This window comes from Palaemon carinicauda, chromosome 6, assembly GCF_036898095.1.
Source record: "Palaemon carinicauda isolate YSFRI2023 chromosome 6, ASM3689809v2, whole genome shotgun sequence".
NCBI lineage: Eukaryota > Metazoa > Arthropoda > Malacostraca > Decapoda > Palaemonidae > Palaemon > Palaemon carinicauda.
The window spans coordinates 19,335,154-19,362,247 of NC_090730.1; the positions used below are offsets into that span (position 1 = coordinate 19,335,154).

A 27,094-nucleotide genomic window follows, 5' to 3' on the forward strand; every position below is an offset into this window, starting at 1 on the left:
TGTTCTCAGGTCTCTGAAGAGACCTCCCTACTAACCATTACACCAGGCTTCAGATTGCCACCTTACCTGGAAGAGGGTTTTCTTGCTAGCATTGGCCTCGGCCAAGCAAGTCAGTGAACTGCATGGTCTCTCGTACGACAATGCCCATTCAAGGGGATGGGGGGAGGTAACGTTCAGATTCGTCCCTGAATTTGTTGCCAAGACCCAGAATCCGGGAGTGCCGGACCCTAGGTTCGACTCTTTCCAGGTTTGACTCTTTCCAGGTTTCGAGTCTTCGTTCTGTAACAGATGACCCAGACCATCTCCTACTGTGCCCAGTGAGGAGTCTGAGATTGTATCTTAAAAGAACAGCTGCAGTTCGTCCCCAGGTGCAAGCCTTGTTCGTGAGCACTGGGAAAACGAAGAGGAGGGTCACCAGGAATACTATCTCGGCCTGGATTCGCAAGGTAATACATCTGGCTTTAAATCCTGACCCTTCTCCGTCATGTCGCCCTAGGGCGCATGATGTCGGGCGTGGCTACGTCCCTGTCCTTCAAGAAAAATTATTCAGTGACGCAGGTCCTACAAGCTGGGGTGTGGAAGCGACAGACCACCTTCACGGCCCACTACCTGCAAGACGTGACACACAGGAGGCTCGATACGTTCTCTATCGGCCCTGTGGTGGCTGCACAACAGCTGGTCTAACCTCAGGCTCCTTGATGGACAAGTAGCAGAAGGTTGAGGGCATTGTTACCCGGTTTTAGTCTGCGTGAATGAAAAGATCTGTCTGGACCTTATTCTTTTCTTCATCCTCTCCTCCCTTGGAGAAAGCAGCATCCTGGGTTCTCTGCACAGCTGACCTCGAACCATTGCAGGTAAACCATGCTCCCTTGTGCTCCTAGTATTAAGTGTAATACTGTCATGTCCCCATACCCTGACGAGGTGGTATTGGGAGAGTCCTAGCCTAGTTTTCCATCTGAAGAACTCTTGGTCAACTTCCTAGGACGAGTCACTTCCTCACCTTCACACACAGATTATGTAGGCCGCAGCAGTTGCACAGCATGCTAGCGAGGAGCAGGGACTCCTTATTTCTTGAGTACTTACACACTCGAATATGGAGTCCCCGGGCAAGCCAAAGCCAGTATGGCAGGGACTTGCCTCCCCTCCTAAGGGTTGAGTCCCCCTATGTAAAAAGCTTGGTTTGTATTTCAGTTACGGAACAAATGACAAATTCGTAGATAATTTGTATTTTTCCTAACTATACAAACCTTAGCTATTTACACATACAGTAGGTCCTCGGGTTACGACGGTCCCGACTTACGCGGTTTCGCCGTTACGAACGCGCCCCATAAAAATATAAAAATAATATTAAGCGTCGTTCCGTCTTACACCGTTAGCGTCGTAAGCGACGTAAACAATTGCGAACTAGTTTCTAGCGCGCGGTGGATGAATACGCTTTGCGGTGGTTTTGGGCGAGGAAGACGGCGTCGCTCAGTTCCACTCATACGCCATTTTTGGTTGTGATTGCCTGTTCTTTCTCTCACGTGTTTGATCGTTTTTTTGAACTTTTTGCCCTTCATTATGGCTCCAAAGCGCAAGGCAGATTCTTCTGATGGCAGTGCATCGAAGAAAAGGAAGGCCATCACCATGGAAGTGAAATTAGACATTATTAAGCGGTCTAAAAACGGTGAAACGCCAACGAACATTGGCCAATCGCTTGGCTTTAGCCGTTCGACCGTGGCTACTATCCTTAAAGATAAGGAGCGCATTGTTGAACACGTAAAAGGATCTGCTCCAATGAAACCAACAGTGATAACGAAACAGCGTAGTGGTTTAATTATCGAAATGGAAAGGTTATTAGTGCTTTGGTTGGAAGATCAAAATCAACGGCGTATTCCAGTGAGCTTAATGGTTATTCAAGAGAAGGCTAAAAGGTTGTTTGAAGCGTTGAAAAAAGAAAGGGGGGGAGAAAGTGAAAGTGAAGAGTTTTCGGCTAGTAGGGGTTGGTTTATGCGATTTAAGGCTCGGGCCAATTACCATAATCTTAAAGTGCAAGGTGAAGCTGCTAGTGGGGATGAGAAAGCAGCAAGTGAATTTCCTAAAGCGTTGGCTGAGATAATTAGGGAGGGGGGTTATTCTGCTTATCAGGTGTTCAATGCGGATGAGACAGGTTTATTCTGGAAGCGCATGCCTAACCGCACGTACATAGCAAAGGAGGAGAAGTCAGCACCCGGTCATAAAGCAGGCAAGGAGAGGCTAACTTTGCTTCTTGGGGGAAATGCTGCTGGCGACTTCAAACTGAAGCCCATGCTGGTCTATCAGGCTGAAAATCCAAGGGCACTCAAGGGAATTTGGAAGAGTCAACTCCCAGTCATTTGGAAGGCAAATAAGAAGGCATGGGTGACACTTGCAGTGTTTGAAGACTGGTTTATCAACCATTTTGTACCTAGTGTGGAGCGATATTGCGCCCAAAAGGGTATCCCCTTTAAGGTGTTGCTATTGCTGGACAATGCCCCTGGACACCCTGCCCAGCTGGGAGACTTTCACCCTAATGTGAAGGTGGTTTACCTTCCACTTAATACCACGGCCATTTTACAGCCTATGGACCAGGGAGTGATTGCTTCATTCAAGGCCTACTACCTCCGAAGAACAATTGCTATGGCATTACAGGCAACTGAAACGAAGAAGGACTTGACTCTGAAGGACTTTTGGAAGTCCTACAACATCCTTGATGCTATTAAGAACATTACTGATTCCTGGGAGGAGGTGAAGGTTACAAACATGAATGGTGTTTGGAGGAAGCTATGTCCTCAATTTGTTAATGATTTTCATGGGTTTGAGGACACAGTTGACCATGTTATCAAGAACATTGTTGCCCTGAGTAAGGAAACCGATTTGGAGATGGAGGTTGATGATGTTACGGAGCTGCTAGAATCTCATGGAGAGGAGTCATCTGCTGGGGACTTGATACAACTGGAGAAGCAGATCATAGAGGAAGAGGAAGAAGCCCCCACCCCAGACCCTAAGGCTTTCACAAGGCAGGGCTTGTCAAAAGGTTTTGCCGAGATACAACAAGCATTGGCAACTTTCGAGGCTCAAGATCCCAACATGGACAGGTTCACCAGGGTTTCCAGAGGTGTCATGGACTTACTGCAGTGTTATAAGGAGATTTTGGATGAGAAGAGGATCCTCTCTGTCCAGTCTAACCTGGTGCGGTATTTTAAGAAAGTAGAGAGAACTGCACCCTCTACATCAGCTGCCTCTACTACTCCAGATTTGCCTGCAACAGAGCCTCTACCATCAACCTCAGCTGCCTCTATTGCTACAGAGCCTCTGCCATCAACCTCAGCTGCCTCTGCTTCTCCAGCTTCTCCACCACCTCTTGTAGGCTCTTCACCTCCAGACTCGCCTGCCCCAGCTTCTCCAGCATCTTCTGTCTCACTTCCAGAGAATCCTGATTCACCTGCCCCAGTTTCTCCAGCATCTTCTGCACCTTCCTCTCCACAATAAACCAGTCTCTCCGTCCCTTGCAACATCCCTTCCAGTGTGCAAGACAACCATAGGAATAAGGTAAGGAATTGTTCTCTTTTTTTTTTTATTGATATTTACTTTAATTCATGTGGTAAGGAATTGTTTTCTTTTTTTTTATTGATATTTACTTTAATTCATGTGGTAAGGAATTGTTTTCTTTTTTTATTGATATTTACTTTAATTCATGTGGTAAGGAATTGTTTTCTTTTTTTTTTATTGATATTTACTTTAATTCATGTGGTAAGGAATTGTTTTCTTTTTTTATTGATATTTACTTTAATTCATGTGGTAAGGAATTGTTTTCTTTTTTTTATTGATATTTACTTTAATTCATGTGGTAAGGAATTGTTTTTTTTTTTTATTGATATTTACTTTAATTCATGTGGTAAGGAATTGTTTTCTCTTTTTATTGATATTTACTTTAATTCATGTGGTAAGGAATTGTTTTCTTTTTTTTTATTGATATTTACTTTAATTCATGTGGTAAGGAATTGTTTTCTTTTTTTTATTGATATTTACTTTAATTCATGTGGTAAGGAATTGTTTTCTTTTTTTTTATTGATATTTACTTTAATTCATGTGGTAAGGAATTGTTTTCTTTTTTTATTGATGTTTACTTTAATTCATGTGGTAAGGAATTGTTTTCTTTTTTATTGATATTTACTTTAATTCATGTGGTAAGGAATTGTTTTCTCTTTTTCTAATATTGTTTTTATGTCATTTGATACATTTTATTATAGTACAGTATACAGTAATACTTTACAGTACAGTACAGTACGTATATTTATGGTGTTCCGACTTACACGGAAATTCGGGTTACACCGCGTCTTAAGAACGGATCAGCGTCGTAACCCGAGGACCCCCTGTATTTGCCCGCCAGCCCTGTCCCCTGCGATAAGTCCTACCTCTAAGCAAAGTGAAGCACTCACTGGTGTGTGTGAGGCGGGGGGGGGGGGGGGGGGGGTAGTAAACCCTCGTTAAATTCTAATGGTTCGTCATTCAGCTACGCCGAAGTAATTACCCCATGTAAATAGCTAAGGTTTGTATACATACATACATACATATACCAAGGCACTTCCCCCAATTTTGGGGGGTAGCCGACATCAACAAATGAAACAAAACAAAAAAGGGGACCTCTACTCTGTACGTTCCTCCCAGCCTAACAAGGGACTCAACCGAGTTCAGCTGGTACTGCTAGGGTGCCACAGCCCACCCTCCCACATTATCCACCACAGATAAAGCTTCATAATGCTGAATCCCGTACTGCTGCTACCTCCGCAGTCATCTAAGGCATCGGAGGAAGCAGCAGGGCCTACCGGAACTGCGTCACATTCGCTCGCCATTCATTCGTATTTCTAGCACGCTCTCTTGCCTCTCTCACATCTATCCTCCTATCACCCAGAGCTTTCTTCACACCATCAATCCACCCAAACCTTGGCCTTCCTCTTGCACTTCTCCCATCAACTCTTGCATTCATCACCTTCTTTAGCAGACAGATACTTTCCATTCTCTCAACATGGCCAAACCACCTCAACACATTCATATCCACTCTAGCCGCTAACTCATTTCTTACACCCGTTCTCACCCTCTCCACTTCATTCCTAACCCTATCTACTCGAGATACACCAGCCATACTCCTTAGACACTTCATCTCACATTCAATTTCTGTCTCTCCATCACTTTCTCTCCATCACTTTCATTTGGATACAAGTAAATCTAATATTGAGTCAGGTGAGGAAATATAAATAGAGAGATAAATACAGTAGTTACTTTTATTTGATTTTATATTTTGTAGCTATTCTTTTTAAATAGTCATTAATTATTTGATATATCCCCCACTTTTTTCTTTATCTGAATGGCCCCATAACAGGCATCTAGATCATTACGATCAGTAGTCATCACATCACACAGTCGCTGTTCATAGCAAAAGTCGTCACAGCCCGCAGCCAAGTAAGGGTCACCACTGCTGACAAAATTCCTGTTAAAACAGAAGTTGATAGATAATACCATAGATAAAGGAACAAAGTTCTCCATAAAGCTTAAATTAAGAGGCCCTGCTTACAGTACAAAGTAGATTAAAAAATCTTTAATGCTGTGAATGTAGAAACTCCTAGTTTTGCAAGTTTAAATAAAAAATTGTACTTCTTCTAAGAACAGAGTTAGCATCTTCAACCATAAACACTTTCTTGAGAAACCAGATAACTATGCTTATCGGGTACTACTATGAATAAATAAGAAAAAAGTGTAGCCTATCAATACAAAATATATATTCAGATTATCAAAATTACAAATGAAAATTTATATATCTATAGTGGTAGAAAAAAACAACTGGCAATACCTCCAGTAAATATCAAACAATGTCCTGTTTTCAGCCATCCTTTGACCTAGCTGGTGCCAGTCTTCAGGCTTAAGACTTGGCATCCCATAAGCTTCCTTGGCATCGTAGAGTTTATACCACCTGGTTACGTTTGTTTCATGAGCCTCTGTCAAGCTCATGACATATGTGGAGTGATCAAGAACCATCTGTGACAAGACAGAAAAATGTGGTATATGAATTTTTTATGTGAATTTCATACACTAAAACTTGTTGTATTGATGTAATTTGATGGGTTGATAACAAATTTCTAATACATTTTCCATCAGCTTATGTTGTCAATTGCATTAGTGGTTGATTGACTGATTTAAATGTCTTATAGGCTACCATAAAATCATGCTATAGGTAGGTGTAAATACTGTATAACAGAACTCTTCTGTTTTTGTAATATATTCTGTACTGTATATGTTTTTTCATAAAAGTAAAACTAGTTGCTTCTTGCCAAAATAAGTGCAGTGAGATACCATACAGCACACTATTTGTCTTATTATTATAGACATTCTTTTGTGGATTTCCTTTAATGCATGTATCAAATGGGAAAATATGAATGAACATTATAAGTATAATCAAGATATCCTGATAACAGTGTTGTAGGCTAACTCCTTTGTATGAAGACATAATTACTGAATGAAGAGCATTTACCTCTGTAATTGAGAACATGGGAAAAAATATAACTTTATTCATTAAGGGCAGATAGGCTGTGATGGCTATCTTTAATGTTATAGATAAAATGTGTTAATATTTTTTATGACACCTGACATCCGTCTCAAAGTCAAATTTTTTGTTTGACGTGAAAGGAAAAGGTGGTTTTAAATATGAAGTAAAAACAGTTGTCTAAGTGGATGCATAGTAGGCATGATTTCTTAAGTGGAAGCTCTGTAAACAAACTATATAATGCACTCCTGGTAACAATAATTTTTATGAAAAGTAACAAACACCCTCCTCTAGGAAAAGTGAACATTTCATGGTACACAGTATAGAGACTAGTAGCCTACTAGCATTCAGAAAAATGTTCCTTTGGGGTTTGGAATATGAAAAAATTTCCACCAATCTACTTTAATATCAAACAGATTCAGGCAAATTAAAGAAAATTATATTAATCACCCTAGTTGTTTCAGGTCGCTCCCCATCAATGGTGTAAATTCTGTAAGCTGGGTTGAGGTCATACCATGGAGTCTGGCTAGGAGCAACATAAGCTACACCTATAGGCCTGTCGCCGTCGTGGAAAACTTCAAATTCATCGTAATGTGTGTGACCGAAGAACTGTCCACGGATGATACTTTCATATCTAGAAAATAAACATCTCATAAGCTGCCCAATGCACTTTGTGCAATTTACTGGATGTAAAACGGCCAAATTAACTAAGGTAAACATTGAAAATCCTTATTTTTTACTATTTCTATTTCTTTTTAATATAAATGATGCCAAGTTATGTAATATTAATCCTCTCAGAGTGTAGCCTAAATTCATTCCTATTAATTAACATTTACTGGATAATATAATACATCTATCTTATTTTTAATGACTTACAATTATATTCGGTAAGAGGTACAGTAATACGAAAATTTTATCCCTTACTGTACATACAATACCTCATCACTAAACCACTGAAACTGACTTTTTTCAAGTAACTAAATTCAATTAAGTTGATGATTTATAATATATAATATAATCCTGTCTGGCACAGATTTATTTAAATGAAAATAAGCAAGTCACAAAATTCAATTAAGTTGACAATTTTTAGTATATAATCCCATCTGGTACAGATTTTTTAAAATGAAAATAAGCCTCAAGTCACCTTAAAGTTATTAAAAAAGATTTTGTTTCCACCATTTCTAAGATAATTTGGGCAGATTTTCCAAACATAACATCAATCTGAGCACTCTTTTATGGTGAAACCTTAGTTTTCTGTGACTTCACTCTCTCTCATACTCAGCTGTTTATGTTTACTAAAGCTGCAGCAAGTTATGAACATAAATACTGTATATATTGATTGATCCTCTCATTACAACTGGCATTTCTTAAAAGTAATCTTGAAATTATGATATACAGTAAGAAAATGATTTTTTTATAAATGTAATGATGATTTGTGAATATTATCCATCTGGTCCTACTTTACATTTTATGGAATACACTATTCAATAAAATCCAGATCATGTATAAGTAAATTATTTGTAAACTGCCAGGTACAAGAAAAAACACCATTCACTTTCATAAAAGATATTGAATTTGAAAGTTAGTGACCGAGTAGTAATCCTTTTGAATGTAGGACAAAAAGTTGCAATATATATATTTTCATTCAAGAAGGACAAAAAGTTATAGGAAAAAACTAATTTTTAATATAATAACTTGACAGTTTAAAAAATATGTTAAGTAATTCAATAGAAAAAATGGGATGATACTGTATATAGTTTTCAGCCCTGTCCTATTTAATATAAAGAATAATAAAGGTTATATTTTTATTGTAAATATTGATACAATTGAAGCAACAATTTAGATCTAAATTGCTTGTTTATTTAGTGTGTTATATGTAAATGTTAATGATTTGCTAAACGGATTTTGAGCGAAGGAAAAAATCTATTTCTGGGCTCCGACCTGTGCCGCCCAGTGAAATGCTCCTTTTACATCATTTTTCAATATTAAACTTACCCGATAATCATGTAGCTGTCAACTCCGTTGCCCGACAGAATTCTACGGGAGGGATACGCCAGCTATCACTATACTAGAAGGGGGTGTACTCACAAGCGCCACCTGTGGCCAGGTACTACAGTACTTGTTGTTGACGCCACCTCACTTTTTCCTCTGTCGTGCTTCCGGCAAGACGTTCTTGGATACGCTTATGATTTTGGAGTATTGTTCACGGTTTGGTGAAGTATTTCTCTAAAATTTGCAGCTATTCGCTATACTGGAAACTTCTATATTAGCTTAGTTAGCTTTTGGAATTAATTTGATTATTTATGGTGACGAAGAGAGTATGAACTCTCTTTCACCTTTAAATGGCCGACCCTTCCCTTAGACGGAAGTGTTGGTGTCTAAGAGAGTATAGACTCTCTTTCTTAATTTTGCTTAACAAAAGTTATAGATTTATTTTATATCTCTCCGCCTCTTATAGGCCTCTTCGATTAACTTCCTTTTATTATAAACTTATTAAAATTAATTTTTATATTTGTTTATATTCGACCTTCCTATTAGTAGGCGGTCTTTTCTTGGTACCGAAGTTAATTAACTTTGAGCCCGTCATTTCGGTTTTACCTGTTAACATATTATGCTATTTTAATGTCTTTGAAAGAATTTCTTTGATAGTCTCGTACTGTTTTCAAAGTTGAACTAACGTTTTGTTTTGTCTCTGCAGTTGTTGACGTTCAGAACGTTCAACTTGCGCTCTATCGTTACGATAGAGAAAGAATTTTCACGGTTTCACGTTGCAGTAAGAGTAACAGTGTCTAGCGTTTTGTTCATTCTTTCTTAACTTAATGGTTTTAATCCTAATAAAGGAACTTTTCATTTTGGGAAATATTTCAGTTTTTTCCTTTAACAATAATATGTTTTAACGATATATATGATTGGGCTCTTCTCTCAGGTTCTAAGTCAAGAGAGAGAGAGAGAGAGAGAGATAGAGACGGAGGGAGAAAGAGGAGGATAAAAGTTTCATTCAAGCGAGTAACGTTGTTATCGTTTTTGCTCTTCTCCCTAGTCTCTTTAGGGGAAGAAGGTAAACGTTTCTAGAGTGATCTAGTGTTTAGTCTCTTTCCAGCCACTGAATTATTTATCTTTCATTAGATTTTTCTGTTACATTGTAATTCTGTTTTCGCAATTACTAACTTTTGAGAAAGGATAGAATTGCGTGTTTCAGGTACAAACCACTTAAAGTTTCGAGTTCAGTGAAATAAGTGCAAACAGAAAATCAAAGTGATAAGTGATTAGCGCAAAGTGTGTCAGTGTTGTGCGTGAGGGTACTTCTGTGCGGGCCAGTCGTCCTCCCAGTCCGGGACCTCTTGCAAGCTCCCAAGCCCAGGGGAGAAGCAATGTCGAAGGGCAAAAGGGTTCAGCAGGCCTTGATCGGCGCACAGAAGTATCCTCGGTGGTTGCGGGCGTGTCTTACCGAGACCGTCACTCCCACCCGCAGACGATTGAGCCCTTATTTTGCTCGTCTGCAGAAGAAATTTAGGGGAGAAAACGCTGGTCTCAGGTCTCAAGACCTCTTAAACGTAAAGTCCAGACCTATGCCAGACGTACGAAGTTAGAGTTCAACAACCCGGATGCAGTCATTGGGTTAGCTCTGACTCGCCGCAGTCATCAGTTGAATGCACTCCGCCTAAGAGGAGTAAGGTTCTGCCGCAACAGATCTCTGCTGTTAAGGCTTTACCTCAGCAGACCTTAGTGTCTGCCGACCCCAAGTTGACTACTGCAGTCCATGCAGTCACAACTTTCGGTATTGATGCGTGAGTGTCGGGCTGAGAAGGTTGCGCCTCCGCCTGCGCTTGCTCCGCCTGCGCTCGCTCCGCCTGCGCTCGCTCCGCCTGCGCTCGCTCCGCCTGACCGCAGTACCGCCTGCCAGGCGTACGATGTTGAGCCACGTTATGAGTTTACTGATCCCAGTGGTGTGCAGCTCCCTCCGCCTTCCTTAAGGCAACCTCAGCAATGGGAACAGGAGGCTTATACCTCTCTTCCTCCGCTTCCACTTACTGTTCCACCAGTGAGGCAACACTCGCTTGAGGTACAACAACCTCTCCCATCCATGAGTCAGTCTCCTCAGCTCTCGCTGCAGCGAGCTCAACCCTCCTCAGGGCAAGCACCTCAACACCTTAGCCTTGCGCCTCAGGAGCCTCAACTTGCGAGACTTTTACTGCGTTCTGCGCAGCCACTGCCTTTTCGCTCTCAGCTCACACCGCAGGAACCTCAACTCGTTCCTCAGGAACTTGCTACTGCGCATCCGCCAACCACTCGGCAAGCGCAACCCTTGAGTTCAGCCACTCATGCCAGGAGTCAGCCTCCTCCACCCATGCGCCTACCTTCTGCTACTTCTTTTGATCAGCCTTTGCAGACTGAGCCTCAGGTGTTCCCTCAACAGAGTCTTGAAGAGGAAACCACAACTATTGTTGTTCCAGCTCGTTCTGACTCTGCTGTTCAGCATACCTTACCTCCATTTTCAAACATTATGATAATGGAGGTTATTTGTATTACTTATAAAAATATATTTGTATTCCTTGCAATATATTTTTAACAATATCGCAAAATATGGCAAAAATATGAATCATGAGTTATGAATGTAAGGTAAATATTATGTTGATATTAAAACCCCATGCAAGCATGCATAAAGCACTCTAGCACTGGTCATGGAATTTCTGAGAAATGTTAAACGCCATGCACACGCTCTGCTTACCTTACAACATGCTCTGCATACAGCATGCTCTGCTTACAGCATGCTCTGCATACAACATGCTCTGCATACAGCATGCTCTGCATTCAGCATGCTCTGCATACAACATGCTCTACATACAGCATGCTCTGCATACAGCATGCTCTGCATACAACATGCTCTGCATACAGCATGCTCTGCATTCAGCATGCTCTGCATACAACATGCTCTGCATACAGCATGCTCTGCATTCAGCATGCTCTGCATACAACATGCTCTACATACAGCATGCTCTGCATACAGCATACTCTGCATACAACATGCTCTGCATACCTTACCGCATGCTTCTCAGTCACACATCTTTGGTTGTTGCCAACTCACTAGACTGGCAAGCAGTTTCATAACGTTGCCTTCTAGTCTGCTGCTTTTGCACCAGTGAAACCCTCACTGAGAGAACTTAGCTTTTCTAGGATATGGTCCCTGTAGATGAGAAAGTTCTTTTCTCCCTCCTTCTGATATTCCCTTGAGGACTCTGTCATTTGGAGGGAGCCTTTAGCTGCGTAGCCTCCTATGGACTTTTATTTAAGCATAACATGCTTCCAGGGAAGGTAATGGTTCCACTTCAGTCGCTAATCCCGTCTGTTACCACACCTGCTCCCATAGACCTTGAGCTGTGTTGCAAGACATGCAGTCCAAGCTTAGTCCTTGTTAGAGGATTTTTTGTTTACGGAGTCAATGTGTCACGGGGAAGACGTTCAACAACCAGCAGAAGTGACTTGTTGTGACGCAGTGCGGCAACCTCAGCAACCCGATAAGGAGTTGTCTGTACGACCCAGACAGTCTAGACAGATTCGGGTTGTCACTGTACTTCCTCTCTTGCCCATGGTTGACAGTTCACAGACTGTGCAGCAGTACCATGATCTTGTGTCCGGCTCCGTCAGACGACTGGCTTTTAAGAGCTCCCACAAGTCGTCGCTGTCTGGAGATTTTCAAATGGACTATGGATCTGACCAAGGAACTGGGCCTCCTGGTCAATTTTGAGGAGTCTCAGCTCGTCCCATCCCAGACCATTGTCTCCTTGGGTATGGATCTTCAGAGTCGAGCTTTTCGGGCTTCTCCGTCGGCCCCAAGGATCTTCCAAGCCCTAGAATGCATCCAGAGCATGCTGAGAAGGAACCGATGCTCAGTCAGGTAGTGGATGAGTCTAACAGGGACACTTTCATCGCTGGCCCTGTTCATCGTGTTAGGGAGACTCCACCTCCCCCCCCTTCAGTATCATCTAGCTGCTCACTGGATAAAGGACATGACGCTAGAGACGGTCTCAGTTCCTGTTTCCGAAGAGAGGAGGTCTTCTCTCGCGTGGTGTAAGAACAGCTTTCTTCTCAAGGAAGTCTACCTTTGGCTGTTCAGAAACACGACCGCCGTCTCCTCTCGGACGCATCAGACACGGGCTGGGGTGCGACTTTGGACGGACAAGAATGCTCGGGAACATGGAATCAGGAGCAAAGGACACTTCACATCAATTGCAAGGAGTTGTTGGCGGTTATTCTGGCCTTGATAAACTTCAAGTCCCTCCAGCTTAACAAAGTGGTGGAGGTGGACTCTGACAACACCACAGCCCTGGCTTACATCTTCAAGCAGGGAGGGACTCTTTCGTGGAAGTTGTTCTAGATCGCAAGGGACCTACTCATCTGGTCTAAAGATCGAAAGCTAACTGGTAACGAGGTTCATTCAGGGCGGTATGAATGTCATGGCAGATCACCTCAGCCGGAAGGGTCAGGTCATCCCCACAGAGTGGACCCTTCTCAAGAATGTTTGCAGCAGACTTTGGGCCCTGTGGGGTCAGCCAACCATAGATCTGTTCGCTACCTCGATAACCTAGAGACTCTCTGTTGTATTGTTCTCCGATTCCAGACCCAGCAGCAGTTCACGTGGATGCTTTTCTGCTGGATTGGTTCCATCTCGACCTGTATGCATTCCCGCCGTTCAAGATTGTCAACAGGGTACTTCAGAAGTTCTCCTCTCACAAAGGGACACGGCTGACGTTGGTTGGCTCCGCTCTGGCCCGCGAGAGAATGGTTCTTAGAGGTACTGCAATGGCTGGTCGACATTCCCAGGACTCTTCCTCTAGGAGTGAACCTTCTAAGTCTACCTCACGTAAAGAAGGTACACCCAATCCTCCACGCTCTTCGTCTGACTGCCTTCAGACTTTCGAAAGACACTCAAGAGCTAGGGGCTTTTCGAAGGAGGCAGCCAGAGCGATTGCCAAAGCAAGGAGAACATCCACTCTCAGAATCTATCAGTCTCAAGGGGAAGTCTTCCGTAGCTGGTACAAGACCAATGCAGTTTCCTCAACCAGTACCACTGTAACCCAGATTGCTGACTTCCTGTTATATCTAAGGAAAGTAAGATCCCTTTCAGCTCCTACGATCAAGGGTTACAGAAGTATGTTGGCAGCGGTTTTCCGCCACAGAGGCTTGGATCTTTCCACCAACAAAGATCTACAGGACCTCCCTAGGTCTTTTGAGACCTCAAAGGAACGTCGGTTGTCCGCTCCAGGCTGGAATCTAGACGTGGTCTTAAGGTTCCTTATGTCATCAAGATTTGAACCTCTCCAATCAGCCTCTTTTTAGGACCTCACATTAAAAACTCTTTTCCTCGTGTGCTTGACAACAGCTAAAAGAGTAAGTGAGATCCACGCCTTCAGCAGGATCATTGTTTTCACATCTGAAACGGCTACATGTTCCTTGCAGCTCGGTTTTTGCTAAACGAGCTTCCTTCACGTCCTTGGCCTAAGTCGTTCGAGATCCCAAGCCTGTCCAACTTGGTGGGGAATGAACTGAAGAGAGTACTTTGCCCAGTTAGAGCTCTTAGGTACTATCTAAAAAGGTCTTAACCTTTACAAGGACAATCAGAAGCCTTATAGTGTGCTATCAAGAAACCTTCTTTTCCAAGTTCTAAGAACTCAGTTTCTTACTATTCAGGCTTCTGATTAGAGAAACACATTCTCATCTGAAGGAAGAAGACCTTGCTTTGCTGAAGGTAAGGACACATGAAGTGGGAGCTGTGGCTACTTCAGTGGCCTTCAAACAGAGCCATTCTCTGCAGAGTGTTATGGATGCAACCTATTGGAGAAGCAAGTCAGTGTTCGCATCATTCTATCTCAAAGATGTCCAGTCTCTTTACGAGTACTGCTACACCCTGGGACCATTCGTAGCAACGAATGCAGTAGTAGGCGAGGGCTCAGCCACTACATTCCCATAATCCCATAACCTTTTAACCTTTCTCTTGAATACTTTTTATGGGTTGTACGGTCGGCTAAGAAGCCTTCCACATCCTTGTTGATTTGGCGGGTGGTCAATTCTTTCTTGAGAAGCGCCGAGGTTAAAGGTTGTGATGAGGTCCTTTAGTATGGGTTGCAGCCCTGTATACTTTAGCACCTTTGAGTTGATTCAGCCTTCCAAGAGGAACGCTGCGCTCAGTAAGGAAGACGATCTTATTAAAGGCAGAGTAACGGTTCAAGTCGACTTCCTTACCAGGTACTTATTATTTCATTGTTATTGTGGATAACTGATTATATGAAATACGGGATACTTAGCTATCCTTTAGTCTTGTACACTGGTTTTTCACCCACCCCCCTGGGTGTGAATCAGCTACATGATTATCGGGTAAGTTTAATATTGAAAAATGTTATTTTCATTAGTAAAATAAATTTTTGAATATACTTACCCGATAATCATGATTTAATTGACCCACCCTTCCTCCCCATAGAGAACCAGTGGACCGAGGAAAAAGTGAGGTGGCGTCAACAACAAGTACTGTAGTACCTGGCCACAGGTGGCGCTTGTGAGTACACCCCCTTCTAGTATAGTGATAGCTGGCGTATCCCTCCCGTAGAATTCTGTCGGGCAACGGAGTTGACAGCTACATGATTATCGGGTAAGTATATTCAAAAATTTATTTTACTAATGAAAATAACATTTCTAAGGTAGAAACTGCTATGAATTTACCAGAGAAAAAATTGTATAGGAATGCTAGGTTGAACCCAGCTCGCTCACCTAATAAGGTGTCGGTATAATATACTGGGGCGTGATAAATCACAACCAGAGGTCTCGCACCATTTAGATATCTCCTCTCAACACCCCTGTTACAGCGAGGTGCCGTTCAACACCTAACTCCGATCTCTACTACCAACAATCCAACCCATGCTAGTGACATCACTCCTTTTCATAGCATGTCATTGCGAACACTGTGTTTATTTCTGTGGTGTGTTTTCTCGGTTTTTACCTAGGATTTACTCATGATGTCGGACTCTACTGTCTCTCCATCGAAGTTAAGTACCAGATCTATGAGTTTTGAGTCTTTGGAGGTAGCCTTGCCCTTAGTTTTAATTCCATCACAGTTTTTATTATTCACTGTTCGCAGCCCCGCTTCGAGGCCGCCATGGTGGCTGGCTACCTTCTCTCACTCGTTCGTAACGCCTTGCAATTAGTCCTCTATACTAATTGTTTTTCGTTTCGAACCTTGTTGGGTAATATCACCGTTCACACCCTGTGTTATTTTATTACATTATGATTATGGTATTTTCGCTGTTATGATATAATTCTATGTATCATAGTCGATGTTAGGTTGGCATGCCTGCTCACCTTCGGGCGCTTCCTAGTTGGTTACTTCACGGTATTACATTTTTTACCGAGGAGATATCTAATAGCAGAATACGTTACAGTATTTTATATTACCACCTAGTTTTTTGCTTTAGTTTGAGTGGGACTCTCGCGAGGCAGTTCTTTTAGTTTTCTGTGTTTTATTACGATCGGCATCTACCCGATTTAGTGTTATGTTGGCCCCCCTGTCCAGCTCGGTACTGACCCGCGCTGGAGGGCTCGGCTCGTTATTTCCCTGCCTCTCCCCTGCGTCCCTCTCTTACTATGAATCTTATCGCATGCTTCCCTATTCATTATATCATATTACTGTATACCATATTATATTACCTAGTTACTTATCAGTTTATGATCATTCCGTTATTATCTGTCGTGGTTCATCGACCAGGTTGGTACGCCTGGTCTCCCTGTCCCATGTGATCGCCTCCTGTCTCCCCATTGGCTTGTTCTCGTTGTAGGGGTACGGCAACCCCCCCCACCCGCCTACCCCATCCCCACTCCAGGGATGCCTCTCGTCTCTATGAGACTTGGAGTCAGCTGTTTTGTCTTACGGGTCGAGTCCTCTCGTTCCCCAGTCCTCTTCCCCCCCCTCCCCCGGGGTGTCGACTGACTCCTTTCCCTAGCGGAACCGTGAACATTAGAGAGGCTACAGTGAACCCTCGTTTATCGCGGTAGATAGGTTCCAGACGCGGCCGCGATAGGTGAAAATCCGCGAAGTAGTGACACCATATTTACCTATTTATTCAACATGTATATTCAGACTTTTAAAACCTTCCCTTGTACGTAGTACTGTTAACAAACTACCCTTTAATGTACAGAACACTTAATGCATGTACTACAGTACCCTAAACTAAAACAGGCACAAATATTAAAGGCGATTTTATATCATGCGTTTCCTAAACACGCTAAAAAGCATGATAAAAAATGGCAACCACTGTTTTGTTTACGTTTATCTCTGATCATAATGAAGAAACAAACTGGAGGTAGAGCTTTGCTTATTACCCAGACATATTTCTCATACTTTTCCCTTAGAACTACTGTACATCACATCTTCCTACTTTAGATATATATATATATATATATATATATATATATATATATATATATATATATATATATACACACATATACATACCTACATATATACATACATACATATATACATAAATACATGCATATATATATATATATATATATATATATATATATATATATATATATATATATATATATATATATATACAGTATATATATATATATATATATATATATATATATATATATATATATATATATATATATATATATATATATATTACTGTATATATATGGGTTATGGAATAAATCCGCGAAGTGGTGAATCCGCGATGGTCGAACCGCGAAGTAGCTAGGGTTCACTGTATATATATATATTTTTACGCTTACTCCTGCCCTTTCGTAGCCGTTTTCTCTCCGCCGCTCTGATTGGCCATCGATCGGCTGGAGTGATTTCTGCTATGCTTTGGATTTTACAGCATTTCCCCCGTATCGTTCAGCACCCCACGGGACCCAGTCAATAGGATTCCCCCACCCTTCCCGTGTGACGTTCCGCATACCACGGACCCCACACGATGTTAACTCCCTTTTATTTGCAGGAATCCCTTTTGTAGCTTTCGAGCTTTGTTGAACTTTGACGAGTTTTTTGGTTAAGGTCCTTGAGACCGTCGGTGAGTCTCTGACTCTCGACCTCCCCCCCCCCCATTTGTCCCGCCTACCCTGGTAGGCTAGCATGACCCCTGGGTCTTTTTGGGTGAGATGGCCATGTTGTCCTGATGGAAGGTTCCTTCAGTAGCTTCCTTTGGATATATATATCCAAAGGAAGCTACTGAAGGAACCTTCCATCAGGACGACATGGCTTGAACCCAAAAAACAAATTGTTAAAGCAAGATCTTGTTGGGATGTAAGATCAGTGAGGAAACTAACAAATGTTTGTCAAAACAGCTAATTATGAAATAATTGGTAAATAAACAAGTTAGGGGACCCAAATATTTTGGCTGTACAATATGGCTTAGTTACAAATATCAGCAGAAAGTACAAACTGAAGTAAAACAATTGAACAATAAGAGTGAAAATCTACCACTGCATGAAATAAAAATTGAAATGTCTGGTCTGATAATCGTTTCGGTGAGCATTTAGATACCATCTTCTGTTTTTTTTAAAGGGAAAAGTATAAGCTGAAGCCTTTAAAAGTTTCTATCATTCAAAAATTGAAATCATACAGGGTAACAAAGGTGATTAATTTTCATGATTTGAAGGATACATGCTCTTCTCAAGACCAAGCTGTGATGAAAAAGTTTGTTCAAGTCAAATCATGGCTATCCAGGTATAAAGACCTCTAGCATGAAAATCTTGTCCTGTCCAGACCCACAACTACACTGCAGAGGAGGCTGTGTCCAGGTAGAAAAGGTTTGTAGCAGTATGAAGCTAAAAACTATCCACTGATAATGCTCCAACCCAGATATTTGCAGTGTGTGTTACCAGCACTTCAAATGTTGCCAAAGCAATGCCTCCAACAAAAGAACCCTCTTAACGAGAGAATGCCTTGATGAAGTCATTGGGCTTCAGCACGGCATATCATTCCCGTGCTGAAGGCTTGTGACGGGCAAGAGGGCTCTCGAACTGGGGAAATTCTTTTCCTCAGTTTGACTCTAAATTTCTCTTTCTTTTTCTATTACCTCTTATTGTTTATTCCTCCTTCATAATTATCAGCTTTCGCCAACCTTGCTGTCAAAACTCTCTTACCCATTTCACTGTTCAGGTTTTTTAGAGGGGACATTGTATCCATGATCGGTTTTTATTTCAAAATCAATTGTGGGAGCTGTGGTGCTCTTGCCAACTGCCCGAAAATGTTTGGACACCTAGGAGTGTCAGTATTCCCATACTGGCGCGCGGAACTATCTCGTAGGAAATTTGGCCTTCGGATTCCAGGGGTTGGCTATTTTATAGAGATAGGACTCTCGGCATTCTGTCCGGTTTGCCTGCCACTATGATTAGAGTGGGGATGATTGTATTCTTGAAATGCTCTCAGTCCCATCAAGCGGGTTTGGCATACACTTGAGCCACTCTAATCATAGTGGTACCATCCCTTTGTGGTAGGGTAAGGAGTGGACATTTGGTAAGCAGCTTTCACAGGTGTCATTGGTGGAGAAATTAATTCCAGGAAAGGCTAACGGTGTCTTCTTTGGAATTTCAGAGTCTTAATTTTTTCTCTCCCTTAAACTTTATTTTTTTTCCATTGTTTTTTTTTTCATTGTTATTATGACCCCTTCCCTCCCCCTGAAAAAATAATTAATGAGTAAACTTAATATTCCCCGTACCCCTGGATCAAATGGCGAACCCCAGACACCGTTGACGACTTCTGCTTGTTTAAATAGGGAAAGCTCTGTTGACAACATCGGCAATAAAAAGGAATCCTCCAACAATACTTCTCTGACCAGTGTTGTTAAAGACAATTTATCGGCACTGGTGGAAAATGATGCTTGTAATAACAGTAATACTTTACTCTCTGGTTCTGGCTCATTACCAGATCCAACAAAAAATCTGAAAATTCTCCACTTAAAAAACATACCAATTGGTTGTAGCTATGACATAATTCATGAAGCCTTCTGTAGATTTGGGGCAATCAAAGAAATTTTAATGGAGCTTAATGGTAGTAAAGGCTTTTGGGAAGCTTGGGTATCATTTTCAAGTTTTGAGATTGCTTTAGAAGCAAATAAAAATTTAGAGAGCATAAAAATTGACAATTGTTTGATCTCTGGGGCTCTATGTGATAAAGCACCAAGACACCTAGAGGTATATAAACCAGAAGAATGGATGGAGAAAGAAATAGAGCATAGACTTCCAGAAGTAAGAACCCCCAAGCCCCCAACATGGATAATTGCATCTGGGAAGATAGATAATTATAACTATTATAAAATTAGTAAATTTATACAAAAAAAAGTTGGTTTAATTAAAAGTAAGGATATTAGTAGATACGGTAAGCAATCTGTTTTGATTAATGCAAAATCAGATACTCAAGCTCACATGCTTTGTGGCATGAAGATTGCAGAAATTGATCCTATTAAGGATATTAAACCACATATGAGCTTCAGCTATGGTAAAGGAGTAGTTTTTGATAAAGACCTATATGAATTTTCAGAACCAGAAATTCTGGACATGTGCCCTGCTAATGTTTGGAAAGTAAGTAAGATCCCTCAAACAAGTATGGTAGTTTTAACATTTGAAACCCCTGTTATACCAGATCATATAATTATCGAGAATGAAAGAGTACGTGTTCGAGAATATAAACCTAGGCCTTTACAATGCTTTAATTGTTTCAAGTACGGTCACCCTTCCCGGTACTGCAATAATACGAAGATCTGTATTAACTGTTCTTTGTTAGAACATGGCCAATGCAACAGAGATACAACCTGTGCAAACTGTAAAGATCATCATAAATCAAATGATAAAAGATGTAGAGAATACAAGAAAGAAGAAGCTGCAATCTTGAAAGCAAATGCTGAACATATAAGTGTAGGTTATGCAAAGCATTTACTCAATCGGCAACTTAATTTTGCTCGCGCGGTTAAGATGCCAACAAAAGATTATAATCCACTACCCCTTACTACCACAGGGGGACCAGTGGCAGCACCTGGCCCGTCAGGTGCATCTCCCTTAGTGGTAGTAGCCCAGCCATCTGGGTCAAGTGCTCAGCCTATAAAAGCCAGAGCACAAACCTCCAAAGAGGTCAATATGGTTTCCAACACACCAAAAGTATTGTCACCGATAGGAGCATCTCCCCTAGAGGTAGTAGCCCAGCCTTCTGGGTTAAGTGCTCGAACTGTTGAAGTTCTAGCACAATCCTCCAAGGAAGCCAATGTGGCTTCCACCACCTTGAATGTATTGTCTCAGGCAGAATCTCTACCGGATTTGATGGAGATTGGAAAACAAGATCTTCCAAAGAGGAAAAGGTCCCCATCATCCTCACCTTCATCTAAGTCAGGTAAGTGCCCTACTGCTCATGATCCTAAGGTTGACTCTTATAAAGATCCTAGAAAGAAAGAAAAGAAGAGTGGTGGCCTAGTAAAGCCTTCCATCTCCAGGCCTTACATGGCTTCATCTGAAAAGTCCCAAAAGACAAATGAGACAAAGAAAAATAATAACAAAAGATAATGTCTATCATCCAGTGGAATTGCAGAGGTCTAAGTACTAGCATTGAGCAAATAAAAACTTTAACCAGGGACTCAGACACGAAGGTAATTTGCCTACAGGAAACCAAGATCAGTGATAAACCATTTAATCCTGGACTCAATTATCATTTTTGTAGATCCCCTCCTTTGCAAGCTGCAAGAGCTCAAGGTGGTACAGGTTTTATTATTCACAAATCTGTAAAATTTGAAACAATCCCACTCAATACACCACTACAGGCATGTGCAGTTAGAACTCATATCGGGAAAAAAATTACTTTATGCTCGCTATATATTGAACCATCCTTAGAACTTTTCCTCTTAGATCATGCTGGTAATCCAAGAAGGCTTAGATTTTCTGACCTCCAAGACTTGATCAATCAGCTTCCTGCCCCTTTTATTTTAATGGGTGATTTTAATGCAAAGCATACTTTATGGGGTGGATATGTGTGCGATAGATGGGGTAATCTTGTTGAAGAATTAATCGACAACAATGATGTAATACTAATGAATGATGGTTCTCCAACTAGGTATGATGTATTCCACAACTCTACATCAGCCATTGATTTGTCAATCTGTTCCTCATCCATTCGATTGGACTACCTTTGGTCAGTAAATGAACACCTACATGGCAGTGACCATTGGCCAATAATGTTAAATTATGTCCATAATCTTCCTTCTCAGTGTCCACCAAAATGGAAGATAGATAAGGCAGACTGGGCAGCTTATGAAAACTGTTCACACACTGATAAAGAATATGATGAATTTACATCTCCAGTGCATGCCTATCAACATCTTGAAAATATTATTGATGATAATGCTAGCAAATTTATACCTAAAACATGCGGTTTACCTCATCGCTCTGTAGTTCCTTGGTGGAGTAAAGAATGTGCCATCGCAAGAAAAGTGACCCGAACTTGCTTCAGAAGATACTTGAGGACAAACTATTTAGCAGATAGAATAGCATATCTCAGAGCCTGTGCCAAACAAAAAAGAATTTTTAAAAAAGCAAAGAGAGCATCTCGGAAGAAATATATATCTAATATTAATACCAAAACTCCTTCAAAGGAAATATGGGATAAGATTAGGAAACTTCAAGGTAAATTCGTCCATAAGCCTCTACCAATATTAAGGGAAAATAATAGATATATATCTGACCCCAAAGATGTAGCAGAGGTTCTTGCTAAGCACTTTGCTCATGTATCAAGTGCTGACAACTATTCCCCAGCATTTCAACAAATTAGAGCATCAACATCTGTTGTTCCTCCTGCTTCTTCAAATACTGAAGCTTTTAACCTGCCTTTTAGTATGGAGGAGATGCAAAATGCTATCTCCAGCTCTTCTTTAACTGCCCCAGGTGAGGATGGCATCCGGTATGAAATGATATCACATCTTCCAGTGGATACCAAGGAATTTTTATTAGAAACCTTTAATGGTCTATGGGCTTCCCATACATCTCCTCATTCCTGGCATACTTCAATTGTAATTCCAGGCCACAAGTCTGGTAAAGACCCAGAACTGCCATCTAGTTATAGGCCCATATCCTTGACCAGTTGCATATGCAAACTATTTGAGAGAATGACCAACAACAGACTTGTGTGGTATCTAGAATCAAAAAATCTTTTATCTAACAGACAGTTTGGTTTTAGGAAGAACCGAAGTACTCTAGACCCTTTGCTGATGTTATCAAGGGAAATTTCAAATGCTTTTTCTAACCAAAACCAGGTGGTGGGTGTCTTTTTTGACCTCGAAAAGGCATATGACACCACCTGGAGGGGTGGTATTTTAAAGCAATTGGCCTCGTGGGGTATAAGAGGATATATGTTCTCTTTTATTGAAGAATTTTTATCAAACCGCTCAATTAAAGTGAGAGTAGGGTCAGAACTATCTTCATCCTACATGCAAGAAGAAGGTGTCCCCCAAGGCAGCGTATTGAGTGTGACCTTGTTTGCTGTTGCTATTAATAGTCTCATTAGTCACATACCTCCTGGCATACAAGGATCACTATTTGTCGATGACTTTGCAATTTATTGTAGTGGATCATCTGCACTACAAGCATGCCAAAATCTTCAAATTGCAATAAATGCTGCTTCCGCATGGGCAAATTCTCGTGGATTCATGTTTTCTCCTCAGAAGACCAAAGCCATTCGCTTTACTCGTACTCGTAAAAGGGAAGAGATCCCCACCCTTTTCTTAAATGATTGTATTTTGCCATATGAGGATAGTGTCAAGTTTCTTGGAGTCATTTTCGACAAGAAAATGACATTTGGTCCCCATATAAATGACCTATCTATCAGGGTTAAGAAGTCACTGAACATTCTGAAAGTGATATCGCATTTTGATTGGGGTGCTGATAGAACAACTTTGCTTAGAATTTATACATCTTTGTGTCTGAGCAAGTTAGACTATGCATGCCAAATATATGGGTCAGCTACAAAGACTTTACTTGGAAAACTTGATATTGTTCACAATGCTGGGCTTCGCATCTGCACAGGTGCTTACAGAACATCTCCCATTGACAGTATCTATGTTGATTCTGGCATACCTCCCCTTTCCATTCGCAGAGAGGAGTTGAGTTTGAGGTTTTTAGCTAGGTCCCTTGCTGTGAGAAACAATCCTAACTGTAAATATGTTAGGGCGCCTTTAGATCGGGCTCCTAACAGATCTAGAGTGCCTAAGCCTTTGGAAGTACAGCTGAAAAATGATGCTAGAGAAGTAGGCTTGTTAACAGCACAGATAGCAGAGGTAGGATATCCCAAGTCTCCTCCTTGGTTTAATCCACCTGTTAAAGTATGTTTTACGGCAGGAGGGAAAAATACCTTACCTAGTAGGGTAATGAAAAGTGAGTTTTTAAATCATGCTGCTCAACATCATGGGAAACATGTTTTTACAGATGGCTCCAAATTGGCTGCAGGAGTTGGAAGTGCAGCTGTGGTGGGGGATATTGTTATTAGAAGGAAACTCCCATCCTCTTGTTCAATTTTTACTGCTGAGCTGTACGCAATAATTCTCGCAGTCCAACATATTTTTAAAAATGGCAACCAAAATAGTTTTTATACAATTTTTACGGATTCCAATAGTGTTTTACTCTCATTAAAACAAATTATGCCAGGCCATCATCTAGTACAAGAGGTGCAGGACTGGTTAGTACTTCTGCAGTCTAGGAAGAGTATCAGTGATCACTTCTGTTGGGTCCCTGCCCATGTTGGGGTGGATGGGAATGAACAAGTAGATAAGGCAGCAAAGGAAGCTTCAGGGCTAAGTAATCCATCCCCCTTGAGTATTCCTTACAAAGATCTTAAAAGTGAGATTCATCTTTACTGTAAAAATAAGTGGCAAGCTCGATGGTCTGAACTGACCACCAATACAAAATTGAAACAAATCCACCCATTGGTGGATAAATGGTCATCTTGTAATTCTACAAGTAGAAGGGATACCATTATTTTAACTAGGCTGCGTATTGGCCATACACATCTAACGCACAATTATTTAACGAAGAGTGGGGAAGGGAGACAGGCCCCTCTTTGTAATACCTGTCAAGTGACAATGGATGTTAAACATATTTTAGTCGATTGTTCTGTTTTTAATCTTCAGAGGAGGACACATTTACTCCAGGACAAACCTTTAAGAGATATACTGGGGGAAAACTGTAATACCCTGACCTTGAGAAAATTTATACAAAGTACTGTATTGGGTTATATTACGAGCTATAATTGATTTTATTAATTTATTTATTTATTTTACCCTTTTAATCCCTATTTATTTCACATCTAGATTTTATTGCATGAAAGTGTTACGATTTGTATTAAAGGTTAAAATGATACTAAATGGTGTGAGTGTACAGATATGATTGAATGATTTTCGTTATATAGCGCTGAATGGCCTTTGATGCCCCAGTGCTTGGCTTAATGCCTAAATCCTATATTCAATTCAATTCAATTCAATCCAACAAAAGAAGAACATGTTAAGTGGGCCATAAGAAGATATAGACCCTAATTCCCAAGTCCATCTACTATGGCAGAACTAATAATACCAGTAGAGTTAAAAAAAAAACCAGAGTCCAACAGATAGAAACCTGGCACAAGTTACAAAAGCTTCTTGCTACCCCATTACATGACTAACCCAAAATTCTGCCTTTTCTACAACACCTTAGATACCTTATTCTTCCTTCCAACAGAAAACTTAGATCAGGGTATCTCATGTTTGATTCACCACACCTATAGAACCAGCAGTAACTGAGGACCTAGTAGACTACTTTGACAGCATTAGTAGAGGCTACCATAAAGTACAGAGTGAGAATGGAGATCAACAGCCTTAGCTGACCATGCACAGAGTATCCCCAATATTTCCACATTTAACATGAAGTGTATACTCCACCACTATGAAGTGTAACCCAAGGAGCCACAATGATTGTGGGTTGTGGAATAACAAGTTCTACACTCGGGTTGGCTCATCACATCCAAGTGTGGATCTGTCTCAAATGGTTTCAACATGAGCATGCTAGAGCATCAACCAAAATACAGGTGATTCCATTGGTACCCAAGTACCAGTCAGACTGCCACAGAAACTTCAGCTATAGACTAGACTTCAAAATCTGTGCAACGACAGAATTTAAAGGTTTAAAGGCCGGCCATGAATGGCAGAGCCAGTGTTTTGAATTATTCTACAAAACATTTTACGGACAAAGGAGAAGATTTTACAAGTCTCATCCCCTATATGGAGGAGTATCAAGCTTGTTGCCTTCAATTCACAATCAAAAGGAACAAATAGAGATTTAAGCACTGCAGTGCGAGTAATTCCTTTCTGATTGGGGATACCTTAAGGTGGTGAAAGGGTTTGCGTATCACCATCATTAGCACAGCTGTACTGGGTTGGTTTTCTGTGAGCAGTCAGACTTAAATCTTCCATTATCACCAATCCACACTGGCCAGTGTGGTGACGAAAACTGGCCAAATCCCAGACATAAATTGATATGTCTGAGTCTTTTGCCGTGCTGTGGACTAGAAATGGTTGCATTTGCTGTTGTGCGATTAATACAATATGATTAAATAAGTTTTTTATAATTTACCAAATTTACCTTCAGTCCAGAGGTTAATTATTAGTATATACAAATTGAAAGAAAACCAAAATGTTCATAAATTTATGTTACATGTAACAGTGTATAATTTCTTTATGTAATTTTTTTTGCAAATTTTTTTCCTACCAATTTTGTGACTATGTCCATTTACCTTCTTTCTTTGCATTCATGCAAGTTTTACTTAGCAGTGAAATTTAAAGGCCAGGAGCGTAAGAAATATACCAGCATAAATAAAGAAAAATGTATACAGTAGATCCTGACCTCCTAACTATCCTGTTGTATTCTCTCGACCAAGTTCTCTCATTTCCCAAAAGTCCAGGTGGGATATGTCCAAGTAGGTGAACTAGCTCTCCTTCATTCTCAGCTTTCCAGAGCTCATTCTCGAGCCACGCCAGCTCATGCGCGACGTCATTTGAATTCTGATAAAGCCATCTGTTGAAAGAGTGGTAAAGGCACCTTTTATCTAAAAGTCAGATTCTTACTACTGTTTCTTAGGGAGATGAATATTCAGCTTAAATTATAGTCTATCATCAGAATTCCATGAGGAAAACTTACATGTTAGCACCATTTCCGAACATGGAGTTCACAGAGATTATTCTGAATCCAGGAATAACTGGAACAGAGTAAAATCCAGCATAGAGCACTGTGGAAATATCAAGATCAGGAATGGTGCGTGCCCATTGGGCTGCGAGGGCTTCATACAGCCAATCAGCAGCTAGCTCTGCTGGGGCATTGTCAGGATCAGGATACCTGTTGCACAAGGAAAAAATTGCGGTTACAAAAAGCACGATTTCCAAAGAAATTAGGCTACAGTATTTAATCCATATCATTTTGATAAAATAATATTGGGCAATTAAGTTGGAATATTCTGTATGACTGGTAACAAATTCATTGGGGACATTTTGAAAG

At 40.9% G+C, this 27,094-nt stretch overlaps 1 protein-coding gene across 1 annotated transcript in view; it reads right to left on the minus strand.

Annotated features, from left to right (window-relative positions):
* Positions 1-5,273: 5,273 nt before the first annotated feature.
* Positions 5,274-27,094, minus strand: part of LOC137642482 (sphingomyelin phosphodiesterase-like) — a 54,727-nt gene continuing 32,906 nt past the window's right edge. The window contains exons 8-12 of the mRNA XM_068375071.1: positions 26,741-26,935; positions 26,447-26,617; positions 6,989-7,172; positions 5,849-6,033; positions 5,274-5,488 (exon numbers count right to left, since the gene is read on the minus strand). Coding sequence (XP_068231172.1) covers positions 5,326-5,488; positions 5,849-6,033; positions 6,989-7,172; positions 26,447-26,617; positions 26,741-26,935 — 898 coding nt within the window. The 3' untranslated portion in view covers positions 5,274-5,325. The remainder of the gene's footprint in view (positions 5,489-5,848; positions 6,034-6,988; positions 7,173-26,446; positions 26,618-26,740; positions 26,936-27,094) is intronic.